Source organism: Engystomops pustulosus, chromosome 1 (assembly GCF_040894005.1).
Source record: "Engystomops pustulosus chromosome 1, aEngPut4.maternal, whole genome shotgun sequence".
Lineage (NCBI taxonomy): Eukaryota > Metazoa > Chordata > Amphibia > Anura > Leptodactylidae > Engystomops > Engystomops pustulosus.
Window position 1 is genome coordinate 146177146 of NC_092411.1, and position 20362 is coordinate 146197507.

The 20362-nt window shown below is 40.0% G+C and overlaps 1 protein-coding gene across 2 annotated transcripts in view; it reads right to left on the minus strand.

The window, feature by feature from the left end:
• YJEFN3 (YjeF N-terminal domain containing 3) overlaps positions 1-20362 on the minus strand; it is a 76961-nt gene that overhangs the window by 34799 nt on the left and 21800 nt on the right. The window contains exon 1 of one of the 2 annotated variants that reach the window (XM_072155738.1): positions 18962-19020. The exons of the other annotated variant lie outside the window; for it this stretch is intronic. Within the exon in view, the coding sequence (XP_072011839.1) occupies positions 18962-18987 (26 nt within the window). The 5' untranslated portion in view covers positions 18988-19020. Of the gene's footprint in view, positions 1-18961; positions 19021-20362 lie in introns of those variants that run through there. 2 annotated transcript variants of the gene reach the window in all.

Here is a 20362-nt window from a genome sequence, read left to right on the forward strand (position 1 = left end):
AAAGTATTAATTATATAGCAACCCCGCCCATAATGTCAGAGGAAGTAAGGGGGTGTAGTGTTCCTTGGTTTTCCTTTTTAATGAATAGAGGGGGAAAACACAATAGATCATGACTAAAGCCCTATAGGCTGAAACACGTAGATCTTACCTGTTTTTCTATATGCATGTTATGCCAAGGAAGATATTTGAGCTCATTATGATGGAAATTTAAAAAGGAACATGAATAGAGTCAAGTCGGTCAAGCCTACCTTTTAACTACAATGGAGAGTATTTATTTTACTCATTTAACTTGTTCTGCACCTGATTCAGCTCCAAAAGTTTTGTAATGTCTTGCTGAATCTGTAACAGTTATGAATATATCTACTATGTGATATTCAAGTTTTTTACTATACTTTTTTACTTTTTAAAAGCACTGAAACTATATAATTCAGTATAATGAATAATAATAATGTTTACTAGACTTCTAAGTTTTTACTAGACTAAATCATCTCATATTTTCTCAGTATAACAAATATGTACAGTAGTGTAGCAATATGTTTTGCAGTGGTTTTAATTGCCCACAATGTACTAAAACCCAATCCAACCCAAAGCATATATAAATTTGGTATCTCCTTGATTGTATCTACCCAGAGAATAAAGGGGAGGTGTCATTTGGAGCGCACAGTGAAATCCGTAAATTCAGGGCCCAAAAGAAAATGCTTCAAATGTGTTTTTGTCAATTTCACTGCATTTGGATTTTTTTTCCAGCTTCCCATTAAATGGCATGGAATATTACATACCATCACTAAGAAGTACAATTTGTTACACAGAAAACAGGCCTTTATACAGCTCTGCAGGTTAAAGTCTGGGAGGTGTCTTTATACCACAAAATTATACCACAAACTTAAAGAGTTGCTGAGAACACAATCACAATTGATCAATTGATTTTTTCAGAAATAATGTAAACTCCATTAAATACATTTGGAATTAAATATATGTGGATTTTTTGTAAGGGGTACACCATGGTACTAGAACACTGTTAAAAATTACTAACTATTTGCAAGAAACATGATGATCATAATTACAGAACAGCAATTCTCATAAAACAGAGAAAGATTATACTTAAATTTTCTGAAGGTTACAGCAGTAGGAAATGTACAAGGCTTTGCTTTGAATGACTTGTGCACATCTGTGACCACAGGACATCACTGGTCTCTCACACTGCTCTGGTGTAATTTTGGTCCTCTCTTCTTCCAAGGTTTTGTGACTGTTGTGCGTTTCTTGGCCATAACTTTGTCACCAAGGGTTTTCCAGAGGTTTTCTATTGGGCTGGCCATTTCCTTTCAATGTTTTCAAGGAACTGATTTACCTGTTTTTCTGTGTGACAGGAGGCATTGTCCTGGATAAAGATTGCTGGCTGATTGAGTGAAGAATGCAAGGAAGGAACCATGTGTTGTTGAAGAAGGTTCTGATACACACTTGCATTTGCTTGCATGTCATGTAGCTGCGTGCAACTTCTGCTGCAAAAACATGCCCCAAACCATGACACTTCCTCCACCTGTCACTGACTACTTGACACACTTTTAGTCTTTCCGCAGTTTGTCAACAAACATAATGTTTCCCATCAGATCCAAATAGAGATTCTCCGCATTATTCTGTCCTCTCTTGCATTTGTATTTCAAGGGTTGACCAGACTTCTTTGGGGACTTGAATGAGTTTGTGATGTTGTAAAGATGCAATATTCTAGAAATCGCAGACTTGGAAGGACCAACTTCTCTTGCTGTGACTGATAGGGTTTCCTCTTTGGCCTTCATCTGGACAACCTGCTGCCGTAGAGTTTCAGTCACTTTGGAATGGCTCACCTTTTTTGCAGTCAATGAAAACTGGAAAGTTAGCTTGCCAGTTAAATAGAGTTTGTAAGATAATTAAGGAACTTAGCACCAAGTGCCAGACCTATCATTTTCAGATATGTGAAAGTGTTATTTAATTTTGATTAGTTTTCTGTTACAATTATTTGCATTTTTATTTTGTGTTTTCGAATATATACAGCCATCTTGGCTGTGATGGTCACTCCCCGTGACTTCATCAAGGAGTGACAATCAGTTGTCATGAAAGCCTGACAAAGAAAATAACTCATTTACAATTGTATTCTGTGCTTTAGAATATATACAATTTATTCACATATGACTACACAATAAGCATGATATTTAGGAAATTGTGTGTTATTTTGATCTACAGTGTATACAGCTCCTATCTTTTTATATAGAGAGGAGAGACCTCTTGGAGACAGGTGTAATTATCTTGTTTGCACTGACTGTATTTAAGTCTTTTCATCAAAGTGATACTAGATATGTTTAAGAAATGAATTGAGAATATGATCAATAACCTGTGTCTAAATATAAGGGTTTGAAATACATTTCGAATACCAGCAATCAATGGAAGTATACTATATAATCTCTTGCTCGCTCTTGCCGTATGCATCTCAGAAACATCTCCAGAATCCGGGCGTTTCTGACATTTGAAACTTCTAAAATGCTAATTGTTGCACTTATTCACTCTCGACTAGACTACTGTAACTCCCTACTAATGGGTCTTCCACTCTCTAAACTCTCTCCTCTTCAATCTATTCTTAATGCAGCAGCCAGGCTCGTCTTTCAGGCCAAACGCTACACGGATGCCTCCAGTTTGTGCCAATCACTGCACTGGCTACCTGTCTCCTTCCGTATTCACTTTAAAATAATAACCCTCATCCACAAAGCTCTGAATAATGCTGCACCTCCCTATCTCTCTTCTCTCATCTCAGTCTATTGCCCTTCCCGTGCTCTTCGATCTGCCAGTGACATTAGATTAATCTCTACCTTAATTCGAACCTCCCATGCACGTATCCAGGACTTCTCCCGAGTTGCACCAATTCTCTGGAATGCCCTTCCCCAGACTCTGAGACTAATACCTACCCTCCAAAGCTTCAAACGTGCTCTTAAAACCCATCTCTTTAGGCAAGCCTATCACACTCGCTAACTGCATGAAATGTCAACTCTCCCTTTACTAATCCATCCTATGTCCTATCTCCCATCTGTTATCTGGCAAACAGCTGACATATACCAAGCTCCAGGCTTCTCTGCAGTCTTTTTTTCACCTAGGACCCTGTAAATAAGATGGCGGCTGATGGCTGGTTCAAGCAGCAACATCGTTGTTTAGTAAATTATTTATTAAATTATTTTATATTGTTCCCTTATAAAGAATGGCTGGACCATTATACAACCTCTTGTGTCACCCCCTCATCCTCATACTCTGTAAGCTCTTGTGAGCAGGGCCCTCACTCCTATTGTTCCATATGACTGTTTGTTCTTTGTAATGTAATATAGTTGTATATGTCCCCTGTGATTTGTAAAGCGCTACGGAATTTGATGGCGCTATATAAATAAAGATTATTATTATTATTATTATTAAATTGTGTGACCGAAGCTCTATAAGTTCTTAGTCCTTCATCCTTATTTCAGATTCATGTGAGTTCTTATTCCACACATAGGATCCCTTAGCACATTTACAGACCAATCCGACCAAAACGCTTCAGATGAGAATAAGACACCATTCAGACACGGAACTGCTATAGTGTTCTCCTAGTCCTCAAAATTCTCCTGGTGGTAAATTCCGCTATGAAGAGAAAATATACAAGGACATAGTGTAGACAGTTCCAAAGAATTAAATATTTTAATATCAAATCTACACACATAAAATCAAGTAAAAATGTGCATATAATTTCCACGAGGACGCCAAGTCACTGCCCGACCCTGGGTTTCGCCTGGGTTTCGCCTTGCAACTTCAGTCCTCACTTTCAATTTATACATACATCTCTTTCAATCAATGGAAGTGAAAGGAGAAATTGGGAGGGTATCATATAGTCCAGTGGTGGCGAACCTATGGCACGGGTGCCAGAGGCGGCACTCTGAGCCCTTTCTTTGGGCACCCGGGCCATCGCCCAAGCACCAGATAGGACTCAAAGAATCTTAAAGTGATACTTCACTACTTGAGACTGTAGGAAGAGGGAGAATGAGTATGAGAATGAGACAGAGCTAAATTATCTTTGGAGGACCTCCTGCTGGCCCCACGATTCTCTGTGTGCAGAGGGACACTGGAAAGAAGCAAGGACAATGCAAATTTTCCATTCTTCTACTGTGTTTCTACTTTCCACAGGAGACCAATATGATTGAAAGTTGTTGAAAAATAGGGAGCAATAAGTTACTGCTTTAAATTTTGGTGGCACCCTGCGATAAATAAGGGGGGTTTGGGTTGCAGTTTGGGCACTCGGCCGCTAAAAGGTCCGCCATCACTGATATAGTCGCTAACAGATATGGAGAACCCTGTTGCACTAACCCATCTATTTGTACACACAAATCTTAACTTCTTCACAGATGTCCACTGTGCCATACACAAGTCCATTGAGTGTTAAAATATTACGTTGGTGCTGGTAGTTGTTGTTGTGATTTTGTGAATAGTATTAATATAAATGTAGTATCAACATAAATGTACAGCTGACAAACTTGTCACCATTGTTAAATATTAGTGTGGAATATTTTCTGCCACTTCTTGAAACCTTGCCACAAAATATTCTAACATTCATGAGAGCTTTCCAATATACATATGTGTATGTGAGGAGCAACATACCTTGAATTTGTTAATATTTAGCAGATGGCATGTCATGCCAATTTTCATGTCATTTGTTTCTGCTGCGCTGAGACAGATGCGCTCAGCAGTGTTGGTTGACATGAATGAATTACACCACAGCTCGTGCTTAACATACTTTGTTGCTGGCTCTTTTCATAAATCTCTGCTTCTGGGTTTCTGATTCAGCTCACTTGCAATTCCCTGGTCCAAAGGGAGACACATACAGATTGATTGGCTTCCACATGTCAAACAACATGTCAATGCTTGTGTTCATCTGTTGCCTCTATATACCAACAACTTGCGTTAAATAGGAATAAAAATGGTAAAATGGTGTGGGCTTAATGCACCCGTGTAGGGAGTCAGGCACATATCAGTACAAGCAGTACATATCAGTGCAATAATCCCCTCAGGAGCCGGCGCCAGAAGTTTGACTTAATAGTACTTCAAATTGCGGGAACGCATCTCCCGCGATGCAGTACTATTACGTCAAATGTCGGTAAGGGGTTAAAGGCTGTTCCTTAGAACAGAGACACTTCGGGAGAATTGTCATACTGGTGCTAGGTGCATTGGGCCAGGCTTAAAATTGCTCTATAGCCTGTGCCTGAATGGGAACATGGTAAAGCTAGTGCTCCAGGGTCAGTGCCTGTGGCCCACCCTACTGCTACACAATAATATTAGCAAGAGTAAACGATCAGGACATTCCTAGGCACTGGCTTGGAAGGCAGTGAAAAATAAAATACAGAAATACTCTTCCAGTGCATGGCTCTTGGTTTGTAAACTGAGGCTACAGTGATGTTATGCTGGAGATGGTATAATAATTGCCCCTGTTTTCCTGCTGGTGGCTGGGCTGTGGTCACAGATGTAAGTGATGTAAGTGAATGATATTACTAATTAATAACTGATGACAATAATCCCACACCCCTCAAGCCACAGCATCACGTACAGAAGAGAGACTTGAATCACTGACATAATGCATATATAAAAGCACTACAGGTGCCAAGAGTTGTCTTACAGCCATCCAAGCCTGCCCCCAGTAGTAAACTCCCAGCCCTGCCTGCCCCCAGTTTTAAACAGCCAGACCAGCCTGCCCCGAGTTTTAAACAGCCAGACCAGCCTGCCCCCAGTAGTATACAGCCACCCCAGCCTGCCCCCAGTAGTATGCAGCCAGCCCAGTCTGCCCCCAGTAGTAAACAGCCAGCCCAGCCTGCCCCCAGTAGTATACAGCCAGCCCATTCTGCCCCCAGTAGTATACAGCCAGCCCAGCCTGCCCCCAGTAGCATACAGCCAGCCCAGCCTGCCTCCAGTAGCATACAGCCAGCCCAGCCTGCCCCCAGTAGTATACAGCCAGCCCAGCACGACCCCAGTAGTATACACCCAGCCCAACACAAAAAAAAAAAAAAAACTTATATACTCACCCTCCGGCAGCCCCGATGTGCAGCGCGACTCCCCGATGTCAGCGCGGATCCTCTCCTGGCCGGCGCATAGTATGACGTCAGCAGCAGCGACGTCAGCGATCTAAGTTTCAGGGAACAATATATAGGAGAAGGAATTTTCGAGACACTTATGTATGTAAAGTGATATTTAGCAAAGGAAACTAAAGTGGGGGGCAGTCATGGCCGCCATTCAGAATTTTGGGGCCCCTGACTGACTAGATGTTTGCCCCCCCCCCACATTGGTTTCCCATATTGTACTATTGTGCCACATCAAATGTATATATAGTTGCCTGGAATTAATTATAGCTAGTACAGCACCCCCAATTTATTATATTTATTGCACCCCCTGAACTGATTACATGCATCACCCCCTAATGTATTTATTAATGGTGTGTTAATATGAAATAAAGCCCAATATGCATAAACAATGCATATAAAGTATATACTGTATGTAGCCCCTGCACATATTGATCCCCCAGTAGATATGTATCCACAACAAACATTGCCCCCAGTAGATAGGTAGTCACAGTACATACTGCCCCCCAATAGATAGGTAGCCGCAACGCATACTCCCTCCCCAGTAGATAGGTAGCCACAGCACACACTGCCCCCCCCCCCCAGTAGATTGGGCGCCACAGCACATCTTCCCCAATAGAGAGCTGATCATGGTACTGTAAAAAAATTAATAAAATTAATACTCACCTACCCACACTCCCTGAACCCCATAAAAGTGTTATCCCACTTGCAATAACAATAGTTTTAGTGAGAAATTTAGTAAAATATTGTATCAGCTTCATTGTACTGACCCATAGAATAAAAGTAAGGCTATATGGTGAACACCAAAAAAAATAAAGTCAAAAATCAATTACTCCATCCCCCAAAAAAGTTAATGGGGCACATTTACTTACCTGTCCTGCGCGATCCCCAAAAGTGCATTGTCTGACCAGAATGCACATCTGCTGCGATTTACAAAGATTGTGCGCCCGATTTCCTGCATCTGTCACTTCCCCGCTCAGGTCCGCCGGAGTTCACCGTCTTTTTCCTGGTGTATGCAAGTGCATTGTCTTGCAACACAAATTGAATCTTAAATCCCGCACTGAGTCTAAATCAGTTGGATCATCCGACGCCCCCCCCCATTTCTGTTCCATTAAAGCCAGCGCAACTGCACCACAGTACCCTTAGTAAATAAGTCCCAATATGTTTTTAATAGGGCATACCAACCCCAAAATAGTATCACTGAAAAATACATCTCATCCAGGGGTGTAGCTACAGCCGCAGCAACCGAGGCCCTCAAGGTCCGGGGGCCTGTAATGCACAGCAAATAATAATTCATCATGATCCCTCGGCCTGTCCCTGCCCCAGTGATCAGCAGGCCCGCCCACCTGCCCTCATCAGCAAACCCAAAAAACACCGCTACTCTGCCTCATCCGAGGGAGTTTCCTCTGTGCTCCTCCCCCCTCCCTTCCCAGGCTCCTAAAGACCAGGAAATGACTATCCTTGTTATGACTGTGTCTATGTCTACAGCTTCTTTTGTTTTAATGCCTTCCGTGTTTGCTGCTGTCCTGTTAATATAAAGTATAGTTTATTTATGTATAGTGTATATAGTGTGAAGTACTCTATATATATTCATGTTTACATGAATGCACACTGTAAGTGTATTGTGTGCTGACAGAAATATGGCAGCAGTTTGCATCGGGTCAGCAGGGTTTATCCCTTCCAAAGCAACGCCCCGGAAGAAGCCTTGCCGGCGAAACCCTGGGTCGGGCGGATAGAAAGCTAGCGTCCCGTTATGTGAATTTGTGATATGCGCATTTTTATTGGATTTTTGTGAGTATAATGAATTGGAATAAATTTTAACCTTGTTGGAACATACCACCCCATCTGCCTGCATATTGTTTTCCAGTTACAATATAATAAAGGAGGAGAATGAGAGTGCGATGGTGCTAGTCTGAATGGTGACATACTTTCAGCAGAAGAAATTGAAGATTGGTGCTGTTCATCAAAGTTTTACGATAAAATAAGAGGGAGAAGAAGAATCCTTGGAGCTCCGGTCATAGTGAAAATATTTTTCTCTATTTTGTGGACTTTTTCAAAGACTGTGTGGACCGGTCTTATACCGTGAGTAGCTCCTTAAGGGGCAAACTGTGCACCACGAACCACTGTGTTTTTATGTTTAGGTTTAGGTGTTTAGGATGAACTGGTAAAAAAAACAAACCTAGTGATACTCTGGTTTCATCACCAGGAGGAGCTAGCAAAGACATTGTACTTTGGAAGGGATAAACCCTGCTGACCTCTGGGAAAAAAGTATGAATATATTAAAAATTATAGCAGCACAAACAAAAATTTTTGCTGCACAAACCAGCACAAAAGTTTAACAACAGTTTTGTTTGATTTGTTTAATGTGGGGGGGCTGACCTTTCGACCTTTACAATTTTGTTAATATATTCAAAACAAAAGCAGCCCAAACAAAAATTTAATCAACACAAACATAGCACAATTGATTGGGCAGTGTGGGGTGCTGGTTGACCTCTGAAAACTTTTATTAATATCTTAAAAAACGATAGCAGCACAATAAAATATTTCTGCTGCACAAACGTGGCACAAAAATTTGACACCAATTTTATTTGATTTGAACTAGGTGGGGGGCCAACTTCACTCAGGTGCTAATTTTAGGTGATATGCGCAGGACTTTTAACCCTTTATAAGCAGGCATGGTTAGTCCGGGGGGTCAAAATCTGGTGACAGGTCCTCTTTAACATACAAACTGTGTCTTGAAAGGGTTAAACAAAATTAATAGGTTTCTGGCACAAAAAGTTTCTAAAAACCCCAGAACACAAATTGTTTTGTACATTTCTGCCGATTTCAGGCCTCATGCATACAAAATCACCTTTTACAAGGCCTTACTGTGGTAATTTTACCTTGGCTCACCCAGTCTCACACTAACATTCATATCTAAATATCATCCACATCCATTTACACACAGACCAAACACACCCATAAACAGACACACATACTTACACTTACTTTCTATGAAATATTTTCAAGTAGCCCTGTATAATGCCAGGACATCAGCTAATCACCAGCCATAGATGGCAATAGGAGCAGGGGTGTAAATCTTCCCTATTCTGTAAAATGAATTATCCATATTTAAATTACATATTCTTTTCTTTTAATGTATTAAAATATTATTATTAATATTATCTTTCTTTTTTTCCCTTAAATTACTGTATCTCTATCTGCCCCTGTGTGATTGTTCGCCCATGTTATATAGTGGAATAAATTCTTACAGAAAAGCTCATCAAGAAAAGGGGGTTTTGACACTCATGGGCACAACTGTTCTATGGATAAGTTATTAAAAAGGATTCTTAGACCAAAATCCAGCTGCTATGCTTCACAGTATAAAATGTACGGGTATGCAAAAATAGATGAATTTATTCACACTATGCAAATGTATGCGAGAATAACAATGAAGCCGTTAAACTGCAGCCTGTAAATCTGTGACTCATTCATGAATTCTCTTGGGTGATGTCCATATACTATGCTCTATACCTGTTCTGTGCAATCACTCTTTTTTCTGATCTTCTTCTACATGTGACCTTCATACCAATCTCTTCTCAAATTAAAAAATATATAAATAAAAATACACTGTTAATGTATCATGTGCAATTTTGTTTTTCTTAAAATGGTAATGACATCAGTCCGTTTTATATAAACAGTTCTGAAATCCGGTTAATTTCTCATTTAAAGGCATTTTCAGTGTTTCCCTATATCTGCCTCGGGCTGTTGTGTCTTATCTGTGCTCTTAGGGAACTTTAAGTTCCTTAAAGGCAGATATTCCTTAAAGTTACAATTACATCATGATTGGTTAAGCACTGTAATGGCTGAAGATTATCCAAGGGTACTCCCATCCGTGAAACACTACAGCACTAAGGCCTAGTGCTGTGACCCTTTTCCTTAGCGCAGTGACCAATCATATAGATAAGAGATAACCATGGGATCACTTGAGGTTAAGCAAATGTTATTATTTTACTACTGGTCACAACCCTGTGGCCCTGAATATATTCAAACAAGGAGGCTGTCATGTCATCTATATTTTAAAAAGGGCTGCTTGCTGTATAAATTTATACAAGAAGCTTCTGGTGATATACAGTGAAAATTAATTAAAGGACAACACACCTTTTTCTAAATGTCAAGGTCCTTGTGCAGTCCAATGTGAATATGTCCTAGCATGAGTAAAATAGAAGTATTTTTAACTTATTTCATAAATTATATATATTCTAAAGAACACAACAAAAATGTACATGAGATAAATGAAAAAGAACACTGTTCAAAATTATCTGACAAACACTATTAAACGGTTAACTTAACTTTCCAGCTTTCACCGACTTTGCAAAAATAGTGTGCTGTTCCGAAGTAACCCTCCGGCAGCATATTGTCTAGATGAACCCTATCAACCATAGCAAGAGAAGTTGGCCATTCCATGTCTGTGATATCTAGAATATTGCATCATTACAACATCACAAACTCATTCAAATCCCCTAAGAAGGTTGGTTGCCCTCGAAAAACAAATGCAAGAGAGGACAGGATAATGCAGAGAATCTCCAGCACTGCAGCTAGAATTGCTCCCTAGCCCAGCACTGAACAAGGTAAAGATCGGTCTTGTGATACAGTGTCTTGACATCGAAGAGCATTTAGACTAAAAGCCCACTTTGCAGTGACCAATCCTCTCATTAGCAGAAAAATTTACAAGGCTAGACTCACCTTTGCTCACGAGTATGTTGTGTGGACAGAGGAGAAGTGATTCACAATTCATTTTAGTGATGAAATCAAGTTTAATTTATTTGCATCTGATGGGAAACATTATGTTTGTCAACAAACCGGGAAAGACTGAACCCAAAATGGGTAAAAAAGTCAGCAATTCATGCAAGACAATGTCACCTGTCACACAGAAATGCTGAAACATATAAATAGGCAGCCCAAAGTCCTGATTTAAACCCAACAGCAAACCCAAAATCAAAGTTATGGCCAATAAACCCAAAACAGTCACAGAACTGTGGAAGAGACTGGAAGAAGAGTGGACCAAATCTCACCAGAAAAGTGTGAGAGACAGGTGATGTCCTGTGGTCACAGATTTGCTGAATTCATGCAGAGCAAAGGCCTGTGCACTTCATGCTGAACACTGCTGTAACACTGTAACATTCAGAAAATGTCATTATAATGTTTCTTTGTGCTACAATCGTTGCTGTAATCATGAACATCATATTTTCGCTAAATAAAGTTTTTTTTGTTGATATACTTCGGTAATTTTGTAAAAAACTGTTCTAGAGGCTTGCACCCCTTACAAAAAAAAATCTAATTTTAATCAATGTAGATTACATTTTTTAGAAAATTTGGCACGATTATATTTTAAGGATATTTTTAATCAAACTCAAGCATGACAAACCAAGGGGAACTTACTCATAGATGCAGGCACTGAAGGTTTAAGGGTGGTTTCACATTGGCGTGTGTAATGCGCATCCATCTTGCTTCCGTTGCGTTTCGTCTCCATAATGTCTCCTTTTTCAAAACATAACACTCATCATCAGTGAAAAAAACTGACCTGTCGTCTGTTTTTTGTTTGTGGATCCATAGGCTTCTATTGCCTCCAGATTAGTGAAAATAAAAGCCAATGTGAAAACACCCATATAAATCAAGGCATCTGTGGAAATCACTGAACCACAACGCCAATGTGAAAGGAGCCAATTGTATATGAAATGTACTTAATTTGATGGGGTAGGGCTATTTTTAATTCATGCAGGGGATGCGACCGTGACCGGGCCCTGGGAAGGGATGGGCCCGAGCCGCAGCATTCACATGCACGGCCAGTGTCCTCCTGTAAAAGCTGTACTACCCGGCGATAGCTTCCGAGGGAAGGGGGACAGTGATAGCTCCTGCGGCCCGGCCCTCCCTGCCCACCCGACGTGCGGAGACATGTTAACCTGCCCACAAACCCCACCGCTGCACTTCCCATCCGACCCGCGGCACATCCCACCCCGTCCGATATACGGCCAAGCCCGCCCGACGTGCTGCCAGGTCAGGCCTGCTGCCTTCGGACTGCGGCATGTCCTGGCCCGCCCGATATGTGGCCCGGTTCGCCCACCCACCTCAACTGCGGTCCGTCCCGTGAGTGGGTGAGTATAATTAATACTTAAGTAAATGTATATGTGTTTGTGTGTATAATTGTATATATATGCTGTATATATTGTATAAACTGGATGTATGTGTATATGTGCTGTGTACGTGTGTATGTTGTGTATATATGCTGTATATGTGTATATACTGTATGTGTGTGTATATATGCTGTATACATGTGTGTATGTTGTATATACTGGATGCATGTGTATATATGATGCATGTGTATATATGCTGTATATGTGTGTGTATAGAGAAACAGTCCATGTGGCAAGTGTGTTATATAGGAATTCATAGCATGAGCCTCCCCGTCCTGCTAGAAGTGCACAGGATATACCCTCTAGTTGCAGGTTTCCAAAAAATGATAGAAAGAAAGATATGATCCAGCACTTGTATATAATAAAATATCTTGCTTCTTTATTGAATCATCATGTAAAATTAGGCAGCATTTAGTGGTATCCACAAACAGTTATGCGTTTTGAGTACCAACACTCTTCATCATATATGTTTGTGTATGCTGTATATACTGGATGCAGGTGTATATGCTGGTTATGTGTGTGTATGTTATATATACTGGATGCGTGTGTATATATTCTGTATATGTGTGTTTAGGTTGTGTATATATGATGTATATGTGTGTATATACAGTATGTGTGTGTATATATACTGTATAAACTGGATGCATGTGTACATATGCTGTACATGTGTGTGTATGTTGTGTATATGTGTGTATATACTGTATGTGTGTATATATGCTGTATATACAGGATGCATGTGTACATGTGTGTGTATGTTGTGTATATATGCTGTAAATGCATGTGTATGCTGTGTATATATGCTGTATATGTGTATATATGCTGTGTATATATGCTGTATATGTGTGTGTATGCTGTATATACTGAATGCATGTATATGTATGCTCTGTATGTGTGTGTATGCTGTGTATATATGCTGTATATGTGTGTATGTTGTATATACTGGATGTGTGTGTAAATGCTGTATGTGTGTATGCTGTATATACTGGATGCATTTGTATTTGTGTGTATGTTGTATATACTGGATGGGTGTGTATATATGCTGTATATCTGAGTGTATGTTGTACATGGTGTAAATTTTATGTGAATATACTGTATGTGTGTATAAATGTATGAATGTGTAGACACGTGTATGAGTGTAAAAATGATTGTCATTGTATAAATGTGTATATTTTTTAAGGGTTTCATTCAAAGGTCTGTTATGGGGCCCAGCCTCTGCTGGTTACGCCCCTGTGTGCTATGCATATGTAGTGTATGTGTGATTATGTCTGTGGAGTGTATTTATGAAATGTGTGTATTCTGAAGAATTACATGCGATATGGAGCCGGCAGCGATTGTTTAGGTATGGGGGCCCCGTTTCTAAGTTTGCACCTGGGGCCCATTGGGATTTTGTTACGCCACTGGATAAAAGACATTTTGGGGCACATTCTGTACCAATAAGTCATTAACAAAAGAAGTTGTTTTAAACTTAACATAAAAAGAATGGGGAGGGACAACATTTGACTGGAAATTTCTGATGGTAGCCTTGTACACAAGATCAGACTACTTTTTTATGGATAATCAATGCAGAAATCTAGGTCATTTCACAGCACTCTCTTACTTTTTCTTGCAATTGTATTATTTAGGTGATTCTTTCACCCATTCACTTTGTAAGATTCTGCTCACAAGAAGATAAATCATTCTCTGTTATGATGATCCTTGGATAGCCATGACTCAAGTCTTTTTCCCCATTAATGCTTGAATATGCTTCTTCACTATCAATCATTTTCCAATACTGTTAGTTGTTAGCTCCTCCATTCCCATTAATGATACCTGCCCTACTTTTCTTTTTTTCCTCCACTTTGTCATACTGTACATGTGATCTCCCAAAGAACTAGAGCAATAGAGCTATAAAATAATTAATCAATTCTACACATCTATTTTAACATAGAATTTATTTACCACATACTACACCATATTCTGTTATATTGATATGAGAGAAAAACCCATTCTTTATGCAAATGTAGTTGTTCTGCAGACTATTTCCATTAGACTAAATAAGACAGTCACAGCAATTTCTTTTGTACGCAAACAAACCCTTAGGGTCTAAGAACATATTAGTTGTTATTGCCCACTTGAAGAGCCACAATTTACTTATATTAGCTGAACAACTGACGACCTGTTAAGAGACGTGTAAAAAGGCACATTTACTAAGTGCTTTGCCCTGTTTTCTATCGGATTTTGCATGTTCCTTTTAGTGCACACTGCTTGCATAGGTATTTAAGAAGTGCCTGTGCCACATTTGTGTTGCATGCAACCCTTTTGTGGCACAGCTGCACTAGGCATCATGCAACACTAACTAGGGGGCGTTCTGTTACTCAGTCGGACCATGCGCCAGATTTAACATGCTAAGTCCGCACACCCCATGCTAAAGGTGCACCAAAAAAAGTGGTGCACTCTGTTGGAAAAGTGCAGAGAGTGCCAGATTCATGAAGAACGCGTGCCATAAATCCTGAATCTGTCACCCCCCGTACACTACACAGCCACAATGTATTTAGTGCAGTTTGCACTGTTGTTAGTAAATTCATCTACATTAGAAGTATTACTGGAAAAACAGAAACATTTTCCTTTCATTACATTTCAGTGTGGAGGTCTAAATAAAGATTATTGCCATAGCTCATCACTGGAGTCTTAGATCAGAGAGCAGGTGCCATGAAACCGGAATCCTCCTAATAAGATACAAGCATGTAGAGAGGGGAAGATGTGCATTAATTATATATTCAATTACCAGACATCACATAGCGATAGACGGAGAGAGGAAGCAACCTTCTTTCTGCCATCTCCAACTGAGAGACAAGGCTCTGCATGTACGCAGATAAGGAGGGGTCCAGCCTCCTGAGTGTATATTTATAGGGAGACAATCCTGTTTAATATGCATACTCTGTGACACCTGGTGAATTACAGTATAAGAATTAAAACAAGAATTCAGGTTGCACTAGTTACGGTATACCAAACCAACAGAATAATAGAACCAACCAGAGGAACCAAAATTAAAAGGATGACTTTACCTTGAACATAGGTAAGGTCTAATTTTTGCAACTTTTAATTAAAACACTTCATTGTGCTGCACCTTGAGAAGAGGTGGGGGTTAAGTTTAAGAATGATGTTTTAAACTCCAGTTTTAATAAATTCCCCTGTACGTTTTTATCTGGTCCTTAGAAGTTTTGAAAGTTTACAGATCTGGAGCATGGTTCAATGAACATTTAGAATAAAATAGAGAAGTAACAACAGCATGTCAAATTTAAATCCTGCAAAGTAACATCCCAAAAACAGAACAGAGGTTGCCTAAATTTTGAAATACGGGGAAAACAAATAACAAACGTAAAGACAACATGACAGAGGGATTACATACGAAAAAGACAAGATGCGGCTTGGCAGAAAAACTGTAGTTCAATTAGGTGCCCAGATTACCTAGAAGACACCCTTTTATTCATGTTAGGGGTTGACCTCTATTTTATCCACTAAACCACAAATGGTCACACAGGTGCACTGCTCATTACAACAAATGGCTATGATTACTCTCTGTGATACTAACGAGCCGTGCACCTGTGTGACCACGGTCAGATTTCTGTCCACTGGAAGAAAACATAGAAGCTTTCTATGCATGGATATTGCGAAATTGAAAAATGTTTCATTATACAAACAACATTAATTTGCCAAAATGGGACTACCCCTTTTATTGACATATTTGGTAATTATACATAGGGCCATGTTTGGTTAAAAGTAGACACAAAATAACAACACAAACAAATGGTAGAAAGATGACAATTTGTTGTCTCTCCCATAGTACTGGAGGAATTTTAGTCCATTATTCTTTATAGTTTCTCCGATTCATTAAGGTTTGTAGGAATTTATTTATGCACAGCTCTTAAAGGAGATATCAAAGAATATAAAGATATATATATATACCGTATATACCGGCGTATAAGACGACTTTTGAAGACAGAAAAATCTTCTGTCTTCTCTGGGGTCGTCTTATACGCCGGTAATCGTCTTATACGGCGGCATGGAGAGGGCTCACGGGCTGAGCCCTCTCCATAGCCGGTAAGTCTTTGCTGCATATTGCTAGCACCGATCGCGGGTGTTTGCACAGCGATGGCTGCCGGCAGCCTCAGAAAGCTGTGCTGTCTTCAGTCTTCCGCGCCGTCTTCTTTCTTCTGCTGGGCGCCGCCATGTCTTTCCCCGGGTCGGCGCCTAGTATGACGTCAGCAGCGGCGCGTCATACTAGGCGCCTGCCGGGGAAGATCAATGGCGGCGCCCAGCAGAAGAAAGAAGACGGCGCGGACATCGGGGGAGCAGCGCCGCACATCGGGGCCACCGGAGGGTGAGTATATAAGTTTATTTTTTTTTTTTTTAATGCTGGGCAGTGCTGTATACTACTGGGGGCAGTGCTGTATACTACTGGGGGCAGTGCTGTATACTACTGGGGGCTGTGCTGTATACTACTGGGGGCTGTGCTGTATACTACTGGGGGCTGTGCTGTATACTACTGGGGGCAGTGCTGTATACTACTGGGGGCTGTGCTGTATACTACTGGGGGCTGTGTTGTATACTACTGGGGGCTGTGCTGTATACTACTGGGGGCTGTGCTGTATACTACTGGGGGCTGTGCTGTATACTACTGGGGGCTGTGCTGTAATGGTAATGTTGTTGTTGTATGCCTTATGTTTTTGAGCGACAGTTTTCCTGCTATATACCTGCATGTCATAAGAATTTACATTAAAAAAAGGACCATGTTAAATTCAAATCTGTCTTTTTTTTTTAATTTTTACCGGTGTTTTGTATGCGTTGGAAAAGGGGTAGTCTTATACGGCGAATATATCTTAAACTCTATATTTTAAACAGGAAAGTAGGGGGGTCGTCTTATACACCAGGTCGTCTTATACGCCGGAATATACGGTATATATATATATAGTAAAGATAATAAACCCCTTTTGTTAAGCAACTGCACCACCGCCCAGACCACAGCCTTGCGCCTGCCACATCAGGAGTTTTAGCCATTAGTAGGTGTTTTTTCAGGATGGCACTGGTGGCCTGTATAAAAAAAAGACCCACAGCGATGGACCATTCGGCAGCTGAAGGGAATCGGTGGAGGTGTGGTTTATTACATTTGTCAACCCTCTTTTGTTCACAACTCTTTTATTCTTGGAATACTTCTTTCACTTCCCACCGCAGCATTTTAATTTAGTTGAGGTCTGGGCCAGGTTGAAGTCTTACTATTTAATTCCAAGACCTCAATACCTTTCTATTTCAGCTATTCTGTTGTTGATTTGCTGGGTATCATTGCTTTACATTTGAATTTAGAATACCCAATGACAGCATGGTGCCCCATAAGGTGCTGTAAAATAAGCCCAGATGATTACTTCAGGTAATTACTGATGGTGGAATATGGAGCACTGTGTTATGTGCTGTGGTTTATGAGAGGTTGTACTTATTAATAGATCTTTTGAGGGCTACTTTTGTAGTGAAATGTAAAAGCATAGAATTTAATGAGTGCCACTTCTTTCTTTTGACTACGGTTCCTTTTTGAGTTTTGTCAGCAATATCATCATTACTTTAGAGAAATCCCTTAACATTTTGCAGGTCAAGGACTTTGATGACAAAAAGTCCATAGAAAAATGTAAACTTTTGGAAGCTGAATATATTTTTTTAGCTTTTTACTTTAACCAAATCTACAGATTAGAGGAGGTAAGTGGTTTGCTTTAATGCATTGTGAACCAAACATACCCTGAGGATGCTGTAGCTACACTGATGCAGAAAAATATCTTGTTTAATCCCCGAACTGAGTGGTTTTACTGAAAAAGCAATTATAAAATGATGATAATGAGGTTCTGACGCTCATCTAGCCACTCGGTGCTCTCCTCTTACCCTAATTATGCACTGCTCCAGCTTTGTCCTGCCAAGCATTAGCCTAGAACACTGTAATCATTGTGTTGTTCCTGACAGGAAGAATAAGTCAATCACTGCACCATCCCCCAGCTCCTGTGTCATCCAGCTCAGGTTGATTAGCCCTGTCTGGACAGTCCAAGCAGCTCCATGTATGTGGAAGTAACTTGTTTATGTATGGCAGCTAGCCTGCACCCAGCTTTCCCAAGTTCCGGAATGACATTGCAGCATAATGGTCTGCAGGATACTGGGAAAGCTGGATGATGTCACAGGGTCTTGGGAAGGCTTTCAGGGAGCATAATGAGGCAGCCTTATGCACGCTGAAGGAGTGCATAATACGAGTAAGAGCCTCAATATCATAATTTTATCATATTTTTTTCAGCAAAACCAATTGGTTCAGGGATTAAACTAGATATATTTCTCCATGAGGGTAGTTACATGTATTTTTGGTTCAAAATGCAGAAAAATGAATGGTAGATTTTCTTTAAGTATGTAAAATGCAATAATAAATTTGGTACAAATCATAACCAGTCCCACTCAATAGTTGTTTGACTAGCCACTGCACTTCCCAGTACTGTCAGGAATAATAATTACACCTGACTTTCTTTATATAGCACTAACATATTCTTTGTAGTCAGCGAAAACTGCCTCTAATGAAACCCAGTGATGGACAAGGATATGTTTAGAGAGAATTAGTGATACCGTCCACCTTAGTAAATGGAAATATAATCATGTAAGCCTTACAATGCTCACTGTTCATCACCACGCAACCTTTGCATTTTAAGAGATATTCCCTTTAACTCTGGGTGCCACTAAGGTGGTTTCCTTGGTAACACATGTAATTATTACACACATTCGAGCAGGCAGCAGAAGGAGAAATAGGAGGAGAAAGCTCCCTGAGGTACCTCACAGCTAACTGAGTGAACGGGTCATCCCCATCAACCCCAGAGCTATTTTTAATTTTATTTTTACTGACTTGTCATCCATCGAGCTCTTAAGATCTGTGATTAGCAGAGCAGAACTGATGCTTATACGAGATCAAAACTGATAAATAATGGGGATGTATTATACAGTTTTATATACAGTATAGATGATCTTTAGGGCAGGCAACAGAGTGCTTAAACGTAGCGGATGCTAGGTATCCCTAAAGTGGTGGTTGATCATACAGTGTCACAGCTGCAAGGTCTCAGCAGGCGAGAAGAAGCACAATGAAATCCAGGTCATATCTTGTACTTACTATTCCTAAAACTATTGCCAAGGCTAGGTAGATAGTAATGTGTCACTGCAATATGCAGGATGCCAATTCCATGAGTATCATTTACAAGAATAAGTTTAATATTCCGAATTAATGAAACTAAATCCGTAAATAGACAAGTTATCATTACAACAACCCTTTCATAACCTTTAATTTCCATCAGTGTTACTGTGTGAAGGCTTGTTTTAAATAGGACAATTTGGGGATAAATATATTTAATTGATTAACTTTTAATGATACAAAAACAGAAATCCCACCATTGTTTTCTTAACCCTTTATTGAACAGACATGTTTTGTAAACTTGCAAAAGTAATGGTTTATGGGCCATAACTTTTTTGTGTGCTACCATAAAGATTTTTAGGCATTTTTTTGTGAGAATGGCTAGCTAAAAATGAACAACTGTAAGGCTACATTCACACAACAGTATGGGGGGCGTATGTACGGCAGCAATACACCCCCTATAGAAAACAATGCCCGGACAGAGCAATACGGACCGATTTGTCATGCTTTGTGCAGCGCTGCTTAATCTGTGTGCGCTATATAAATAAAGAATTATTATTATTAATAATATGGTGTCCTGTACCACTCTGTACACGGGAAAAGATTGGACATGTCCTATGTTTCTCCATGTTACAGGCCGTGCGCAATGGATTGCTATGGAGAGGGAGGTGTCACCCCTCCTCTTCTCCATCGCGGCTGACGTATGCCCGTCCGGCCGTAGCCAGGCGGGCATACGTCAATGTAAATTTAGCCTTAAATTTTTTTTGGTTTGTTTCATTTAGGGTTAAAGTTACAAAAAGTGGAAAGGCTTTTTTTTGTAATATATAGTACTTTTTAAAGAATTTTAAATTAACTCAAAATGAACATTATAAATTAATTCCCTAGTGTGTGATGGTAAT